This window comes from Rattus norvegicus, chromosome 9, assembly GCF_021556685.1.
Source record: "Rattus norvegicus strain SHRSP/BbbUtx chromosome 9, alternate assembly SHRSP_T2T, whole genome shotgun sequence".
NCBI lineage: Eukaryota > Metazoa > Chordata > Mammalia > Rodentia > Muridae > Rattus > Rattus norvegicus.
In genome coordinates, this window is record NC_141542.1 from 64,024,741 (window position 1) to 64,044,827 (window position 20,087).

At 41.0% G+C, this 20,087-nt stretch overlaps 1 protein-coding gene across 4 annotated transcripts in view; it reads left to right on the forward strand.

Moving 5' to 3' along the window:
* Mfsd6 (major facilitator superfamily domain containing 6) overlaps positions 1 to 20,087 on the forward strand; it is an 85,095-nt gene that overhangs the window by 36,070 nt on the left and 28,938 nt on the right. For all 4 annotated transcript variants that reach the window (NM_001432456.1, NM_001106911.2, NM_001432457.1 and 1 more), the window contains 1 exon segment: positions 15,024 to 15,121. In NM_001432456.1, coding sequence (NP_001419385.1) covers positions 15,024 to 15,121 — 98 coding nt within the window.

The following is a 20,087-nucleotide window of genomic DNA, read 5'->3' on the forward strand; positions in this document are numbered from 1 at the left end:
TGCAAGCCGACTGCCAACTGAAGGAACACTATTTGTTGAAAATGCTGTTTTTCCCCCCACTGGATGGTTTTAGCTCCTTTGTAAAAGATTAAGGGATCCTAAGTATATGGGTTCATTTCTGGGTCTTCAATTCTACTCCAATGATCTACCTGCCTGTCTGTGTACCAATACCATACAGCTTTTATCAATACAGCTTGAGGTTGAGGATTGATATTTCCCAGGCAGTTCTTTTATTGTTGAGAGTACTTTTAGCTACCCTGTTTTTTTTTGTTATTCTACATACATTTGCAAATTGCTCTTTTCAACTCTGAATTGAGTTGGAATTTTGATTGGATGCATTGAATCTATAGATTTATTTGAGGAAAATGGCCATTTTACTATATTATTTCTGCCAATCCATGAACATGGACGCTCTTTTCATTTTCTGAGATCTCCTTCGATTTTTTTTTCCTCACAGACTTGAAGTTCTTGTCATACAGATCTTTTACTTGCTTGGTTACAGTCATACCAAGGTATTTTATATTATTTGTAACTCTTGTGAAGGGTGTTGTTTCCCTAATTTCTTTGTCAGCCTGTTTATCCTTTGAGTAGAGGAAGGCTACTGATTTGTTTGAGTTAATTTTATACCCAGCCAATTTGTTTATCAGGTTGAGGAGTTCTCTGGTGAAATTTTCGGGGTCACTTAAGTATACTATCATATCCTCTGCAAATAGTGATATTTTTACTTCTTCCTTTCCAATTTGTATCCCTTTGACCTCCTTTTGATGTTTAATTGCTTTGGCTAGGACTTTGAGTACTATATTGAATAGGTAGAGAGAGTGGGCACCCTTGTCTAGTCCCTGATTTTGTGGGATTGCTTCAAGTTTCTCTCCATTTAGTTTGATCTTGGCTACTAGTTTGTCGTATATTGCTTTTACTATGTCTAGGTATTGACCTTGAATTCATGATCTTTCTAGGACTTTTACCATGAAGGGGTGCTGAATTTTTGTCAAATGCTTTCTCAGCATGTAAAAAGATGATCATATAGGCTTTTCTTTTCATTTTGTTTATGTAGTGGATTACATTGATGGATTTCTGTATATTGAACCACTCCTACATCCCTGGAATAAGCCTACTTGATCATGGTGAATGATGGTTTTGATGTGTTCTTGGATTTGGTTTGTAAGAATTTTATTGAGTATTTTTGCATAGATATGCATGAGGGAAATTAGTCTGAATTTCTCTTTCTGTGTAGGGTCTTTGTGTGATGTAGGTATAAGCATAATTATAGTTCAAAGAATGAATTGAGTAGTGTCTCTTCCGTTTCTATTTTGTGGAATAGTATGAAGAGTATTGTTATGAGGTCTTCTATGAAGGTCTGATAGAATTCTGCATTAAACCCATCTGGTCCTGGGTTTTTTTTGGTTGGGAGACTTTTAATGACTGCTTCTACTTCTTTAGGGGTTATGGGACAGTTTAGATGCTTTATGTGATCCTGATTTAACTTTGGTTCCTGGTATCTGTCTAGGAAATTACCATTTCACCAGATTTTTCAGTTTTGTTGAGTGTAGTCTTTTATAGTAGGATCTGATGATGTTTGCAGTTTCCTTGGTTCCTATTGTTATGTCTACTTTTTCTTTTCTGATTTTGTTAATTTGGATACTGGCTATGACCTTTGGTTAGTCTGGCTCAGGGTTAATCCATCTTGTTGATTTTCTCATAGACCCAGCTCCTGGTTTTATTGATTCTTTGTATAGTTCTTTTTGTTTCTACTTGGTTGAGATCAGCCCTGTGTTTAATTATTTCATGCTCTTTACCCCTCTTCAGTGTATTTGCTTCTTTTTGTTCTAGAGCTTTCAAGTGTTCTATAAAGCTGCTAGTGTTTGCTCTCTCCAGTTTCTTTTTGGAGGTCCTCAGAACTATTTGTTTTTGTCTTAGCACTGCTTTCCTTGTGTCCCATAAGTTTAGGTATGTTGTGCCTTCATTTTTGTTAGATTCTAAGACGTTTTAAATTTCTGTCTTTAGTTTTAATTGACCAAGTTATCATTGCGTAGAACATTGATCAGCTTCCACATGTTTGTGGGCTTTCTGTCGCTTTTGTTGGTTATTGAAGACCAGTTTTAGTCCATGGTTATCTGATAGTATGTATTTCAGTCTTCTTGTCTCTCTTGAGGTCTGTTCTGTGACCGATTATATGGTCAGTTTTGGAGAAGGTACTATGAGGTGCTGAGAAGAAGGCATATTCTTTTGTTTTAGGATGAAATGTTCTATAAATATTTGTTATATTCATTTGGTTCATCACTTCTTTTAGTTTCTCTGTGTCTCTGCTTAGTTTCTGTTTCCATGATCTGTCCATTGATGAGAGTGGGGAGTTGAAATCTCATACTATTATTGTGTGTGGTGCAATATATGCTTTGGCCTTTAGTAAACCTTCTTTTATGAACATTGGTGCACTTGTATCTGGAGCATAGATGTTCAGAATTGAGAGTTTGTCTTGGTAGATTTTTCTTTGATGAGTATGATGTGTCCTTCCTTATCTTTTTTTGATAACTTTTGCTTTAAAGTCTATTTTATTCTATATTAATATGGGTACTCCAGCTTGTTTCTTTTTTTTTTTTTTCTTTTCTTTTTTTTCGGAGCTGGGGACCTAACCCAGGGCCTTGCACTTGCTAGGCAAGCGCTCTACCACTGAGCTAAATCCCCAACCCCTCCAGCTTGTTTCTTGTGACCATTTGCTTGGAATTTTTTTCCCCAGCGTTTTACTCTGAGATAGTGTCTGACTTTGTTATTAAAGTGCGTTTCCTGCATGCAGAGAAATGCTGGGTTCTGTTTATGTATCCAGTCAGTTTGCCTATGTCTGTTTACTGGGGGAATTGTATCCATTGATGTTAAGAGATATGAACAAACAGTGATTGTTGCTTCCTGTTGTTTTTGTTGTTAGAGGTGGAATTATGTTTTTTGTGGCTCTCTTCTTTTGGGTTTTTTGAAAGAAGATTACTTTCTTGCTTTTTCTAGGTTATAGTTTACCTCATTTTGTTGTAGTTTTTCATGTATTATCCTTTTTAGAGGTAGATTTGTGGCAAGATACTGTGTAAGTTAGTTTTGTCCTAGAATATCTTGGTTTCTTCATCCATGTCAATTGAAAGTTTTGCTGGGTATAGTAGCCTGTGCTGGCATTTGTGTTCTCTTAGGGTCTGTATGACATCTGCCCAGGACCTTCTAGCTTTCATATTCTTAGTTGAGGAGTCTGGTGTAATTCTGATAGGTCTGCCTTTATATGTTACTTGACCCTTTTCCCTTACTGCTTTTAATATTCTTTCTTTGCTTTGCGCATTTTGTCTTTTTCATTATTATGTGATGGGAGGAGTTTCTTTTCTGATCCAGTCTATTTGGAGTTTTGTAGGCTTCTTGTATGTTCATGTACACCTCTTTCTTTAGGTTAAGGATGTTTTCTTCTATAATTTTCTTCAAGATATTTACTGGTCCTTTAAGTTGGGAGTCTTCACTCTCGTCTGTACCTGTTATCCTTAGGTTTGTTCTTCTCATCGTGTCCTGGATTTTCTGGATTTTGCAGTTTGGAGCTTTTTGCATTTTTCATTTTCTTTGACCAATTTTTTTTTGTGCCAATATTTTTTATGCTATCTTCTGCTCCTGCAATTCTGTCTTCAATCTCTTGTATTCTGTTAGTGATGCTTGCATCTGTGACTCCTGATCTATTCCCTAGGTTTTCTATCTCCAGGGTTCTCTCCATTTGTGATTTCTTTATTGTTTCTATTTGCATTTTTAGATCCTGGATGATTTTGTTCAATTCCTTCGCCTGTTTGATTGTGTTTTCCAGTGATTCTTTAAGGGATTTTTGGGTTTCCTCTTTAAAGGCTTCTATTTCTTTACCTGTGTTGTCCTGTATTTCTTTAAGACAGTTATTTATGTCCTTCTTCAAGTCCTGTATCACCATCATGAGATGTGATTTTAAATCCAAATCTTGCTTTTCCAGTGTGTTGGGTATTGAGAACTTTCTGTGTGGGAGAACTGGGTTCTGATGATGCCATGTAGTCTTGGTTTCTGTTGCTTAGGTTCTTGAGCTTGCCTTTCACCATCTGGATATCTCTGTTGTTAGTTGGTCTTGCTGTTTCTGACTGGAGCCTGTCCTTCTTTTGGGCCCGTGAGCCTTTGATCGTAGGAGTGTGAACACTCCTGAGAGACCAGCTCTGTCTGGGCAGCCTTAGCTCTGGGTGCAGATGGAGAAGGGAAGGGCATAATTCATTCTTATTTCTGAACTATTAAGAGCTATTCTTTGATGAGTTTCTACTGAAAACATGCCTGAAAGACTCTGTGACATGCACCAGTTATTAAATCTTCGCTTTCCTTGGAAAACCACACGCAGAATGTGGTTCAGGCATTAACAGCAGAGGATGAACTGGTGTTTTGTTTATACTCCCTGGTTTCATGTCTTTGCACCATGTCTCTGTGTGTTGTGGTTGCCTGTAGAGGTTGAGAGTGTGGGTGATAGACCGGTAGTCCAGTCCTGGGTTACCTCCATTGCTAGCCATTTTATTCCATTTCGGAAACTGAGACAGAGTGAAGTAGTTCAGCCTAGGCCTCACTACAGCTGCCAGTCCAAGCCCTAGGTGGTTGGGTAGTATGGCAGCCGTCATGTTTGCTCTTACTTGTCTTGGTTTTGTGAGTTTCAAGTTCCTTGTTGGTGAAACTGGAGCAACTGTACCTGAGTTTACTGCATTTTTAAAAGCCAGTGAGATAATGTACAGTATTGACTAAGCGCTCAGCTAGGAATAGGAAGTAGGATCATTACGGTTATAAGTTCTCCCCTTGAGCAAATGTTTATTAACTACACAGTCTTGGCAGGCACTCTTGTAGATGCGAGCAAATATGCAGTATATAATATGTCAGATGAACAGGCTTCCTGGACTAATGTTCTGTTGGAGTGGCAATAAAGAGTAAACATTATTTCAATTTCATGAACCACCCCTAATCAGCTAAGGCAAGGGAGTGGGTTTAGTTTGGGTAGGCTGGGTATATGTGTGGGGGTGCTCTCTTCGAAGAAATGTCAGTCATTCTGAGTCCTGCACATTAAGATTTAGGGGACAAAGAAAATATAGGATGTGAATGGCCCAAGTGAGCAAAGTGGGCAGGAGTCCTGCATGGCTCGAGGATCTCAGGAACAGTGACAGTGTTCTTCTAAGAGGGATAGAATTTGAGCAGGGGATAACATAAACAGTCTTTTCTTTCTTTGAAAAAATGTTTATGGGAAAACAGTGTATCTGGGTGCATGTTGGTGTATATGTATGTGTCTGTGCATGTATGCATTTGGGGACCAGAGGTTGACATCTGGTGCTAGGGCTACTCAGTGATTGGCTGACTGGTTGGCCAATGAGCATCAAGGATTCTTGGCTCTCTACCATACCTTTGAGCTGGGGTTACAGCTCACAGGACCATTCTTGGACTTTACAAGGGTGCTGGGGAATCCAAACTCATGCTTTTGTGTCAGGCACTTTACCTTCTGAGCCTTCTCGCTAGCCTCTTTTCTTGTTTTTGTTTGTTTTTAAAATAAAAATTACTTAAGTATTTATGGTGCTATACATCTAGAAAGGTCCATTTTACTGCATTCTTTGGATTTTAGAGAACATATGAATTGCTCTTTTTTATTGAACTGTAAGTTTTGAGTGCTCTCAATTCAGTTGAAAAAATTTTATCCTATTTAAACAGCATCAAGATTTCTGAATTTCCCTGTAATCTAGAGCATAAGTAAAATTTGGTAACAATCTCTCCTTGCAATAAAATATAATTATAGGATAAGAAAATGAGAATAGCGGTGGCTGTGCTACCATTTGCATGCTTATTACACGTACAGTGCTTTGCAGAAATGTACTAAGTGCTTTACCAACAGGTGTTACGTGTTGCTGTGTCCATTTTAAGAAGAGAGTTGTGTTTGTTAAAGGCCCATGGTGACACGGCTCGTTAATAAATTGACAGTATGTATGTGTTAAAAATAAAGTTGAAAAGAAATCTCAGTCACACTTTTAGTAAGTTTGTGGTTTTGTGACTTCGCGTTGGGACACTCTGATGGTTCTGGGTTTCTGGTGGATTATTGTTTGGACACCCTGAAAACCATCAGTCTTCAAAGCCCCACTCTCAACTCTCAATTTATAAGTTAGCATGGCAAGAATTCTGTTCCTGGTAGAGGATAGGGAGCTTATGGACAAGAAGTTGAGAGTGACATTTGAAGTGTAAATAAAGAAATATCCAATGCAAATTAAAAAAAAGACTTTTGTTCCTTATGGAACCCATTCTTACGCCTTAGTCATCTTTGCTTCTTAGACTGAACAATGTCTGCTACAACTTTCAAGTCTCAGGCGCCTTTGAGACAGAGTTGTGCTGTGGAGGGCTGGCCTGTGTCTTCCCATGAACCGACCTGTTGACACTTGATCTGTCACTGGGATGCTGCCCGGGGATGAAACCTTTTCAGGTTATCAGGCTTTGATGAGGTCATGAGCACATGGGATTAGTGCTTATTAGACATGTGCTTCTGTGCTCATTTCTTTTCAAATTTGTTGGTTCAGTTCCTCCCTGACTCTCTCCCTCCCCTCCTCTCCCCCTCTCTTCCTCCTACATTTTCTGTCCATTTCTCCCTTTCCCTCCCTGTTTCTTCCTCCTTCCTTCCTTATTTCTCTGTCTCATTTCCTAGAATGTGAGGAGACTGTGAATAGGAAGGCAGTCTTCTGCCAGATAGTAAGAGACTTGCCACCAAATACAATCATGGGTCTCCAAAACTTAGAAATGGATGTCTGCTCTTTTACAACCCAGGTACCTTCTTGTGGCAGCCTGGACTAAATTTTATGCCTCTACATAGAGTCAGGAACAAAGCCTGAACCGTATGTAAAGAAATTTCCAAATACTCTCACAGCCAGGGGATGTTGTAAAGGAACTCATGGCTCAGCATAGCAAAATAGCCAAGGAAGGAGTCCAGCAGTGGCAAACCTTTCTTCTTCTGCATGTGTACACATCCTTTAGGACATGTGCATTGGTTTGGCAAACCTACTGTGCAAGCCTAAAACAACCAATCAATCAAACAAACAAACATCAAACAAGATTTGTCCATAATCTCCCCTTGTTTGAGAGAAGAGTGAGATTTCAGATCAGGTCATCTGGTCATTTACACATGTCAGACATTATTGTCAGTGTTGCCACTATAGATGATATCGTGACTTCATTGTGATTAATCAAATCACTGATAATGTCTATGACTATTTTCTTACTAAGTTATTACTACTAATTGTACTATTCTGGAGTTGTGTAGGATCTTTTAGAAATCAATTTCAAATGTAGGCAGAACATGATAATACATACGTGTAAAATGAGATTTTAAGATCAAGGCAGAAGTGTGTGTGTGTGTGTGAGAGAGAGGGAGAGAGAGAGAGAGAGAGAGAGAGAGAGAGAGAGAGAGAGAGAGAGGGAGAGAGGGAGGGAGGAGAGAGAGAGAGAGAGAGAGAGAGAGAGAGAGAGAGAGAGAGAGAGAGAGAGATTGATTTCCCTAAAAGGTTAATGAAGGGCTGGGATTAGATTTAAAGAGCAGGTCAAGTGCTCTGTGCTGAGTGCTCTGTGCTCTCTGTGGCTTGTTCTTAACTCCCTTCTTCTCTCACCATGAGCCTGTCCTTGATTTCTGTTACATAGCTAACAGGAGACTTTTAAGTACCATCTCTCAAAGTCTGAAGGCAGCCACCTTTTGGCCTTCAGGAAGCAAGGAACCCTTCCTCACCCTCTAGCCTGCCTCCATTGGACAGATGCCTGTGGTGTCTCCAGCTTCCTCAGTGGAGATGGCCTCTGGGCTCCTTTCTTCCCAGAACACCATTTGCCTCTGGATAAGCTTTGTTTGCGATCCAGAATCTTGGACCGTTGCTGAGTGGCATTTGCTTTTCTACTTTTCTTCTGCCTGCTCTTCTCATTGATTCGTGAAAGTTTAAAATGTCAAAAGATTTTCCAAAGCCAACACAAATACACACCCAGCTTCTTTAATCTAAATGCTCAGCATGTCCTGTGAAAACATTAACATGGCCAGGCTACGGCCCAGGGACCCACCCTGCAGGAGGAAAACAATATGTGCCTGTCAAGTCCAATAGTGACCCTGTGCTGAATCCCATCCCCTCAACCCTCTCCCTGCTCTGTGAAATGGCTGGAGAAGCCACTGTGCTTCTCTTAGTTCAAACTCTGGTCTACCTTAAGCTGTGGTTTTGAAAGAAATCGCACATCAGACCTCCCCTCCCTGGATGCCCGTATCCTTTATGTTCCGTGATGCTCAGATGGGAGTAGAACTACGCAGGAGACATTCACACACTCTTCTCCGTCCATCCAGCCAGTGATGGGGATGTGGGTGTGACTTAGAGCAGTGCTGCTGCACCCTCGTGCTCTCCAGAGCTATGTGGCTTCAGTGGAATTTGGAACCTAGAGTCTTCTGGGTTTGGGCAGAATGGTCAGAGCATAGATATTCCGTGTGTTTCATGGTGGACGGATACATGAGGTGCTGCAGCACATGTGAGGTGGTCAGGGAACAACTCACAGAGTTACTTCTCTCGGACCACCATGTAGGTTCTGGGGCTTTGAGGCAGGTTGCTAGACTTGGTGGCAGGCACCTTTGCTGACTGAGCCATTTTTCTAGGCCTACACTTATTCTTTACTGGTTTATTTGGTCTGTTCAAAAGTGAATTTATTGAAAAGGCTACTTCAAGTATGCCTGCCTTACTCAAGAAGAGCGGCCAACATAATCCACATGTCCCACTGTGCTCTGCACTGGCAAAGCTCACTAATTAACATTGTTTGTACAAGCCTTTCATTTTATATCAACCAGTGGAAAGGCAAATGCCATCCCCCAGCTAAAGTAAGTGAGCAAATATGTCTGAATGAGGCTGTACCGAGTGCTCACAGCCCTTCTCATAGACCCAGCTTCCTTCCATCTCTTTCTGCCACCTAACTACAGAGTCGCTGGGACAGCAGCACTGGCCCTTCCTTGATGAGGAGGCTTCAGTGACACACTCGGGAAGATCAACATTCTCTGTGAAGGTTTTCTGCCTGTTTGAATTGCAAATGTCTGTTTCTTTCTGAGTTGCATTGTGTGCTCTGAAAATTCCTAGAGGTGCTAACTTCCTGGACCTCAGTGACTGTATGGAGTGTTTGTAGAGGTGGTTAAATTAACCTGAAGGCATTTGTAGGGGCTTTTATCCATCCTGACTGCTGTCTGGGAAGTGATTGGGACACAAACAAGAGGGAAGACATACTTCACAATGACAGAACAAGACAGCCACTGATAAACTAGGGTGGAAGGCATTTGAAGAAACTGACACTACCGGCACCCTCTTCTTGAACTCCAAGCCCCAGGAATCCCAAGACAGTAACTGTCTATTGCTTAAGCAAGTACTCTGTAGTTTATACTGGAATAGACACACAGGACTGGCTTCATCCTGCTGTGGCCTCTAGTCCTTGACAGATCTCTACCTGGCCTTGGCTTAGCCATCTGTAGATGTAGAACTTGCTAGCTCACAAGGCAGCTAACATTTGTGTCCCATGGGACTCACAGTTGTGGCAGAAAACCTTACTCAGAGAGACTTAAGTGAAGAGGAGGATGCATTGTGTAACTGGAAAGCCCAGCCTCAGGTGTAGTTTTAAGTAGGTCTCCAATGATGTCATCAGAACCTGGGTTCTTCTACCAGTTCTTTGGGAACAAGCTGATCCAGACAGATGCTGGAGATCCCAGGCAGCTCTAGGGTTAAGTCCAGTTGGAAACTGAGGAAGGCCTCAGACAATACCTGGTCTGCCTTGCATTCCCTCCTTCCAAAGAAGAGGTATCAACCTGCTTGAGTGTCCTTGTAGCCTGCTTCTCCAGGTCCCATGGCTACTCTTGCACATCATCTTACCTGGGGTTCTCCATCCCCTTCATTTTCTGGCTTTTCTCTTTTTATCTGATTTGTAAGTCATGTCTTTGCAATGACAAAAGCAAGAGGAGCGTCTTTGAACCTGGTCACAAGTCTCCTTTAGCTTCAGTTTTAATTTAACTTTTTGAGTTCTCTCAAATGTTACCTAGAGTCAGCTAAACTTTGGAAGCCTTTCCTAAAGTAACCAACATGTCAAATTCCAGTGATTGTGCTCTGGAAATTATAGCATTCATACCATGTGGCTACCGCAGCCCTACTAGGAAAAACTAAGTAATATATATTTGTGTGTGTGTGTGTGTGTGTGTGTGTGTGTGTGTGTGTGTGTGTGTGTGTGTGTGTGTTCACTTAGCTTTTACCCATTTGGAAAACATAACAGCTGAACAGAAGTAGATGGATCTCATTAATGACAGTCTAATTGTCCAATTCAGTTTTGAACACTCTAATTTTCTTCCTGGACATATATAGACGGGTAAAAAAATAAAGAAATGTAAATATGACCAGAGACTGGCACTACAGTGACCTTTTTAATGGTGGTTTTCATCATCCTATTATCTTCTTAGCCATCCAAGAGGAGAAAGATCTGACAATAACACAGAATGACTTGGTCCAGCAGCAACCTCAGAGTTTTTCAACTTAACCTTTATGGTATCTGAACAAGACACAGGCAGCTAAGATGATCATCGCCTCTCTCCCATCTTCTTTTCTGATGCAGGGTGGTTCTTATGTCCTGTAGTTCAAGGCAGGGTATACTGGATATACTGATATCAGTATCAGTAGCCCAGGATACCTGCCTGATGTCCCACAGGAGTTCTTGGTTGTCCCTTCAGCTGTGCTATGGGAACACTACTGGTTCTTGTAACTTTGTGGCTTACGTGTTAACAATTCTGTTTTTCAGAGAGACAAGCCTATGGTGAGCAGAGCCTTGTTGTCTGCTTCTGCACATGTGCATTGTACAGTATTTCAGGATGTCCCCCAAAGCCACATCTTACCCCCATGCATTGAGCTCTTTACATCTCTACAGAGATCACATTTATCTTCAAGCTTAGTCATGGACATTGTCAAAAATGTTGCCAAATATGGACATCTTTTTTAACCTTCCTGTTTCTAAGAACTTAATTAACTTCTTCATAAACCATTCACGTATTCCTGTACTCTAACCAGCTATCTGAAAATGCACACTTATACACATAATACATGTGCAATGAATATATATTATTTGCCACAGTGTCCCTAGCATATAGTGTAAATGTGCTTATTAAATATTTATTTTAATCAGTGTTTGATTTCAAGTATTCATAATTCCCACCAGTTCATAAATATTTATTGAGTACTCATTATATCAGGCAGTAAATGTAAGATGGGGTGAACATAATATCGGAGACCTCGCCTTCCACTGACAACAAGGTCAGCTTATAATGTGTGGTTACTGAGCTGAGTTGCGCAGAGAGTCACATGGTGATGTTTGTAAAAGGGAATGGCTCTTGTATGGCATACAGATGAGTAGCATCTGAAGGAGCACCGTCAGGACACAGGGATGGGGTGGTGCTAGGACAGTGTTCCTTCAGCATGCATGTGGGCTAGAGGGCACAGTGCTGGGCTAGGTAGGTTGCGTGAGAAATGGTTTTTAAAAGAATATTGGTTTGATTTGAGTGTTCCCACTTCATTCCATGTGCTTTCTGATATATGACTCTGAAGAAAGGAAGTAGTTTCCTTAGGGCTGTCTCTACAGATCACTTTCTTGTCTTCTTCCTCCTCCTCCTCCTCCCTCTCCCCTCCCCCTCCCCCCGATCCTCCCCCCTCATTCTCTTTGGTTCAGAAAGAAAATGATTGTGGAAATACTATTTCTTGTGATTTTTTTTCAACTCTTTAGGCAACTAAGTGGTTTCGTTACTCCCAGACTCTCAACAGACCAAAGGTATTCAGTAGAATCTCAACTAGGAGCCTGCTATTTTTTAAATTTATTTTTACTATTTTCCTTTAGTTTTGTGTGTGTGTGTGTGTGTGTGTGTGTGTGTGTGTGTGTTCGTGCATGTGTGCGTGCATGCGCACCACAGGTGTGTGGATATTTGTGGCAGCCAGAGACAGTGTCCGTTTGGCCAGGGCTGGAGTTTCAAGCAGTTGTGTCGCCTGACAGAGGTGCTAGAACTTGAACTTGAGTCCTCTGGGAAAGCAGCCCACTGAGCCATCTCTCTGGTCCCTGCTAGTTTAAGCTGAAATAGAAACCCAGCTCACAAAACACAGGAACCTGGAGCTACAGGTGGGCTGTGTAGAGAATTGGTTGAGTATCATAGGATAAGCCTACTTAGACTCGCTGTTTATACCTGTGCTGTCTCTGGACTAATTTCTGGAATAAGTCAGGATGAAGTGGTTTCCTTATGCCCTTCTGCTCTTATACTTTCTGCCCTTTTTGTATCTTTTCAACACAGTCTCTATCCCTCTTTCGCTTTCTGGTTAATTTTTGTTCCCTCTGCTCCTGCTGTGCGTAACTGTTTCTACTTTCGTCAGGCTTTTACCTGGGTGTGTCTGACCTAATATGGGTAGCAAGTGCTCCCATGCATCTTTGTGCGTATGTCCTTGTTTTAACTGTTTATTTACATTGCTTCCTTCCCAGTGGATGGTCGGGTTTTGTTTAAGACAAGGAACATTTTCTGTTTGTTTTTATTCTCCTTGAACCCAGAAGTGTACCGAGTGCACAGAGATGTTTGGGTAAACATGCACATGTGGTTTTCCTTTTATTCCTCTTATTAACAAAGCACATGTGGCTTTGTCTGGCTCTTGGGGTTGGGCACTCCACCACATTACACTCGGTATCCTGCTCATATTTGCTGTATCAGGAATCCCGAATGACTTCACAATTCTCTGTCTTTCTTCAACACCACCCATTGAAAATAATACCAGCTTTATTGTGCCTACCACTCACCCCAAAACTGCTGCTATCATGAACTGTGGTTATACAAAAAGTTACAGTCTCATAAGGTCTCTTCTCCGACCTTCACAGTTTGCTCCAATTTAGGTTAATCTGGCCAGTTGGCTTTTTTCTCTGCTCACACATCCTAGTGGGTAATGTCGCTTACACCAAATACCTCCTCCAAACCTGCCTCTTTCTTGTCTGCTTTTCTTGTCACTTATGCTACAAAATAGGAAAGTGATGAAAGTTGTTACTACCCTCATAGCAATGGCTCATGGGTTTCCACCCATGCTCTCCCTGAGAAGTGTTTCAGGTCACTGGTACCAAGGAACAGTCTAAGACCCTGAACATAACTTTATGCGTAAAGACTTGGTCTGTTCGGAAGAAGGCCTAATAAATACCCAGCAGCTTCCTTTTATTAACAAACTCAGAGTAAATGCATTGACTTCAGAGTCACCCTAACAAAACACTGGCTTAGATCCTTGTTTTGCTTCAAAGTTCTTGAAGCTAGAGGTCTAACATGAAAGTACCATCAGGGTTAGCTTCTCTGAGGACCACTCTTTGACTTGCCTTCTTCAACTGTCTGCCCCTTCATTCCTCCTCTCCTCTTCTGAAGATACCAGACCTGTCACATTGGATTAGGATCCACTCATGTGAGCTTCCTTGATGACAACCAAATACATTCACATTCGGTCTATAAAGGAGATTATATTATAGTTTAAATATCCTGCTCGTTCAAACACTCAAGGGGTTCTTGCTTTGCTGAAATACTTTTCAACCAGTAAGTACGTCTGTGTCTTTGCCTTTTCATAGACTCAAGTACCACTTTTCTTTTAGCTCAACTTTTGCTAATTGCTTAAAGCGACTGACTATTCTCATTTTTCTTTATGGGACTCTTTTTGATCTAGCACACTATCTGTCGTGACTTTGGAACCAAGGGCACAAAGTAATGGTTAAATTAAATTCCTAGCAGCTAAGCTTGTTGGTTGTAGTGAAGAACTAAGAGTCCCAGAAGGCACACACCAGTCACTCTTGTGACTGAGCTCCACGTGTGGACAATCTGGAAGTCACAGTATGATGCACCCTTTAATCTGGCAGTCTGACATTGTGCTACTTTAGGCTGAGGGATTTGAACTGAGTCCTGGATCAAATAAAGTTTCTCAGTTCAAAAGCATGTTTAAAGATATGAATGTTAGGTATGGTAGAGAATGTTCAAGGTATGAATGTTAGAGGGTGATTAACAGTTTTGCATAGGACGGGTTTATGGGATATCACTGGAGACAGCTTGGGAGAAGCGTGACTGTGGTTCTCCACCCTGACTCAGTCTCCGAACAGCTTTGGAGGTTTTCATTGTACCACAACTGGGCTTTAGCCAGAATGCTTGTTATTGAGATGGGTCTTGACACGCGTGTTTGGAAATTATCAGAGTAAATTTGATATATAGCTAAGGCTAGCAATGAATGACCTAGACCAGTCGTCAAGGTTGTGGCTTAAAGGCCAAACCTGGATGACATCCTGTTTTTTTGTATAGCCCATGAATCAAAGAAAATTTCTACATTTTGGAAGTGGTTGAGAAAAGGTACAAGAAGAATAACATTTTATTCTTCATGAAATTATACTAACTCATAAAAATTATATTAATTTAAATTCTAATGCTTCTAACTAACTGTTGGTAAGGCCACACTTAATTCATTTGTGTAGCATTTGTGGCTTTCAAAGATGTGAATTTTATGAAACTCTTTGGTGACCTGCATATATAATCGAGGCTTAGGTTCCCATTTTTACACTTCCCCCATCCATTTTAGCCTCTCTGCCCATTGTTGTGAAGTGGCTATGGTCCCAGCAAAGGTTAGGCTCCAGCCACCTGGAAGGAGGCCAGCAATGTCATTATATAGCTGGCCGTGCACCCAGACTATATGAACAAGCTTCGGTTTTTCCAGTAATGAAGTTTCAGGAAGGGTGATGCTGGCTTTGACGTTAAGCATTTGGGGACATTAAGCATAAGGCAGTAGATAGATAAGGTGTAGGGACAGTCTCCTTCCTCCACTGGCTTAGAACCATGAGCTACCCTGTTCCTAAGTTTGGAACATATCTGTTTAATCATGAATGGTTTGGAAAGCAAAATAAGTAGTACTCAAAATTTGTGTTTCACACTTGACCCTCAACTTTACTCTCCCTCATTTATTTTTTTCCAGGGTTTTGTACATTGGCCTGGCCTGTAATACAGCTCGCTACATTTACATTTCCTACCTGGAAAATGCCTGGACTGTCCTCCCTATGGAAGTTCTTCAAGGTGAGGTGACAGCTAGCAAGAGAACTGTCCTGAAGTGACCTCAGTGGCCCTGGGCCTGACCTTCTTCATCAGGTTCTATCCCAGAAGGGAGGGTCCACTGCTCTGATTGTGGGTGTTGGCTCTTCAGCTGCTTTGAATGCTCCCTTGTGTTGAGCCAAACAAAGCTGGGTGCCTTCCACACCCTCGTTTAAACAAGGAAAGAGGAAAAAATTCTGTTGCACATTCTTCCACAGCTGGTTTTAAAATATAAAAGGATGTATCTTTCAAAGGCTCAGGTTCTTCTGATGTTCCTTTTATATTCACTGTATATATGAGAAAATAGGGCTCTAATATTTTATCTCTTTGGTTATTATTATTGCATCTGGTGATTTATAACAAAGCCTTGCGAGTCATGTTACTGTTTCTCCATAAACCACCTAAGTCTTTACTCAACAAATTCTCCTGACTTCCTTCTGTTGCCTCAGGGCACTGTTTCCCACCAAGATATAAATATGAAAGGCTCTTAGCATGTGGATTAAGAGTACAAAAAGCATTGATCTGTGTCCAAAGCCTCTTGCCATGTTAGTGTACATGACCCTATCTAGATTCTAAAAGCTCTCCTAGCCTATACAGTGATTGGTATTATGATTATGATTTTCAGGATGAGAATACTGGAGTAGAAGCCCTGTGACAACCTGGGCTCCTAAATCACGTTCAAACAGTCTGCGAGTGCATAACTTCATTAGCCTCATTAGGTGTTGCTATATTATTTGCTAACTTGAAGGATGTGAGTGGACTTCAGCCAGGGAAATGCCCTGTCCTGACTCAGGTTCACAATTACTTATCTAAGGAGACTGCTCGTTTATTATAGTCCCTGCTCACAGTGAAAAAGAGAACATGCTAAACCACAGAATACATATCATTTGTTTTTTTTAGTTAACTAATTAATTAATTACATATCTGAGTTCACTGTCACTGTCTTCAGACACACCAGACAAGGGTATCAGATTCCATTACAGATGGTTGTGAACCACCATGTGGTTGCTCTTAACACCTGAGCCATTGCTTTAGCCCAATATGTATCATTTGTAGTCACGTAATTATTTAATTCAAAAATATGCACGACTTAAAGGTGCTTTTCTCAGATCTGATCTAATGTGTCATCAGTAGGAGAAAATGTGTTTACAAGTATATACACACAAAGTTGGGTTATATAATAGCAAGTTATTATTTGTCAAAAGGAAAGCTGTTGTCTGTAACTATTAGAAGGCTGAAAGGGTTTTACAGTGAAGTGCAATCTCAGCATTGTGTCATTTAAGAATCATAAAGCAGTAGGGGAGAGAGCTGGATCCTCAGAAGCGCAGACAATCCTGAGAGCTCAGGGGAGACTGCCACTTCTGCTCACATTCCTGGCCCAAGAGGAACCTGCCTAGTGGCCTCTGGATACAGGAATATAGGATCAGTCAGCAGCAGGAACCTGCTGGTTTCTGCCTGTAACCGGAACTGAACTGAACCAGTTTCACAGTTCCCTGCACCCAAATCCCTTGGGGGAGAGAACTGGACGCTCAGAAGTGTGGACAATCCTGAGACCTCAAGGAAGACAACTACTTCTCCCCACATTCCCAACCCAAGAGGAACCTGCCTAGTGCCCTCTGTGCCCTCATTTATTTTTTTCTGGGCACAGGGACCTAGGAACGGTCAGGGGCAGGAATCTTCTGGTTTCTGCCTGCCCAAGAGCTGAAAGCCAGTTGCCAGGAGGTCCTACACACCTGAGAGCAGAAGTAAGATGAACTTTTCTGCTCCAAGCCACCCAACTGATGGCCTCAGGACACACAAAAGCAGAAGTTGGCTGCAACAGGACTCTTCCAGTTACTGGCTGTGCCTGGAGGTGAACCGGTCCCACAGGTCCCTGCACCCAAATTCCTTGGGAGAGAGAGCTGGACCCTCAGAAGTGTGGACAATCCTAAGACCTCATGGGAAACTGCCACTTCTGCTAACATCCCTGACCCAAGAGGAACCCTCCTAATGCCCCCTGTGCCCTTTGGGTTTATGCCTGAACCTAGAGCTTAAAGCCAGTCACCAAGAGCGCCTACACACCCGAGAGCAGGTAAGATCAATTCTTCTGTGCCAAGCAACCCGCCTGGAGGCTTCAGGTCACACAAACTCAGGAGCAGCTCTCTGCTCCCAGATTCAGCTGAAAGAAAAGAGGTCTACAAGAGTGCTGACACACAGGCCTACAGCAGAGTCAAGTCACTGGCAGAGACAGCAAACAAGCTAACACCAGAGACAACCTGATGGTGAGAGGCAATGTCAGGAACCAAAGCAACAGAAACCAGGACTACTTGGCATCATCTGAGTTCAGTTCTCCCACCAAAGCAAATACTGGATATCCAAACACACCAGAAAAGCAAGATTTGGATTTAAAATGACATCACTTAATAATGATAGAGGACTTTAAGTACATAGATAACTCCCTTAAAGAAATACAGGAAAACACAGGTTAATATAATAAGTAGAAGCCCTTAAAGAGAAAACAAAAACCCCTTAAAGAATTACAGGAAAACACAACCAAACAGGTGAAGGAATTGAACAAAACTGTCCAGGATTTAAAAATGGAAATAGAGGGCTGGGGATTTAGCTCAGTGGTAGAGCGCTTACCTAGGAAGCGCAAGGCCCTGGGTTCGGTCCCCAGCTCCGAAAAAAAGAACCAAAAAAAAAAAAAATGGAAATAGAAACAATAAGGAAAGCACAAAGGGAGACAACCCTGGAGATAGAAAACCTAGGGAAGAGATCAGGAGTCATAGATGCAAGCATCACTAACGAATACAAGAGATGGAAGAAAGAATCTCAGGGGCAGAAGATACCATAGAAAACATTGACACAACTGTCAGAGATAATGTAAAACTCAAAAAGCTCCAAACCCAAAACATCCAGGAAATCCAGGACTCAATGAGAAGATCAAACCTAAGGATAATAGGTATAGAAGAGAGTGAAGACTCCCAACTTAAAAGGCCAGTAAATATCTTCAACAAACATATAGAAGAAAACTTCCCTAACCTAAAGAAAGAGATGCCCATAAAAAAAGAAGAAGCCTACAGAACTCCAAATAGATTGGACCAGAAAAGAAATTCTTCCTGTCACATGACAGTCAAAACACCAAACACACAAAACAAAGAAACAATATTAAAAGCAGTAAGGGAAAAAGGTCAAGTAACATATAAAGGTAGACCTATCAGAATCACACCAGACTTCTTGCCAGCAACTAAAAAAGGCAGAAGATCCTGGGTAGATGTCATACAGACTCTAATAGAACACAAGTGCCAGCCCAGGCTATTATATCCAGCAAAACTCTCAATTAACATATATGAGAAAACCAAATTTACACAATATCTTCTACAAATCCAGTCCTACAAAGGATAATAGATGGAAAACTCCAACACAAGGAAGGAAACTACACCCTAGAACAAGCAAGAAAATAATCTCCTTGCAACAAAACCAAAAGAAGACACAAACATAATTCCACCTCTAACAACAAAAATAACACAAAACAATCATATTCCTAACTATCTCTTAACAACGATGGACTCGATTCACCAATAAAAAGACATAGACTAACAGACTGGATACAGAAAGAGGACCCAGCATTTTGCTTCATACAGGAAATGCACCTCAGTGACAAAGAAAGACACTACCTCAGAGTAAAGGGCTGGAAAACAGTTTTCTCAGCAAATGGTCCCAAGAAACAAGCTGGGGTAGCTATTCTAATACCAAATAAAAATCGACTTTCAACCAAAATTATCAGAAAAGATAAGGAAAGACACTTTATATTCATCAAACGAAAAATTCACCAAGATAAACTCTCAATCCTAAATATCTATGCTCCAAATGCAAGGGCACCTACATTCATAAAAGAAAATTTGCTAAAGCTCAAAGCACACATTTCACCTCACACAATAATAGTAGGAGATTTCAACACCCTACTATCATCAATAGACAGATCATGGAAACAGAAAATAAAGACAGACACACATAGAACTAACAGAAGTAATGAAACAAATGGATTTAACAAATATTTATAGAACATTTCATCCTAAAACAAAAGAATATACCTTCTCAGCACCTGATGGTACCTTCTCCAAAATTGACCATATAAGAAGTCACAAAACAGGCCTCAACAGGTACAAGAACATTGAAATAATCCATGTGTCCTATCAGATCATCACGGACTAAGGCTGGTCTTCAATAAAAACAAAAACGACAGAAATCCCACATATACATGGAAGTTGTAGGATGCTCTGCTCAATGATCAATTTGTCAAGGAAGAAATAAAGAAATTAAAGACTTTTTAGAATTTAATGAGAATGAAGGAACAATATACCCAAACTTATGGGACACAATGAAAGCAGTGTTAAGAGGAAGACTCATAGCTCTGAGTGCTTCCAAAAAGAAACAGGAGAGAGCAGCTTGACAGCACACCTAAAAGCTCTAGAACAAAAAAAAAAAAAAAGCAAATACACCAAAGAGGAGTAGAAGGCAGGAAGTAACCAAACTCAGGGCTGAAATCAACCAAGTAGAAACCAAAAGGACTATACAAAGAATCAACAAAACTAGGAGCTGGTTCTTTGAGAAAACCAACAAGATAGATAAACCCTTAGCCAAACTAACCAGAGGGCACAGAGAGAGTATCCAAATTAACAAAATCAGAAATGAAAAGGGAGGCATAACAACAGATTCCAAAGAAATTCAAAAAATCATCAAATCGTACTACAAAAGCCTATAATCAACAAAAGTGGAAAATGACGTGGACAATTTTCTAGATAGATACCAGATACCAAAGTTAAATCAGGATCAGGTAAACCATCTAAACAGTCCCATAACTCCTAAAAAAAAAAAATAGAAGCAGTTATTAAAAGTCTCCCAACCAAAAAGAGCCCAGGACCAGACGGGTTTAGTGCAGAATTCTATCAGACCTTCATAGAAGACCTCA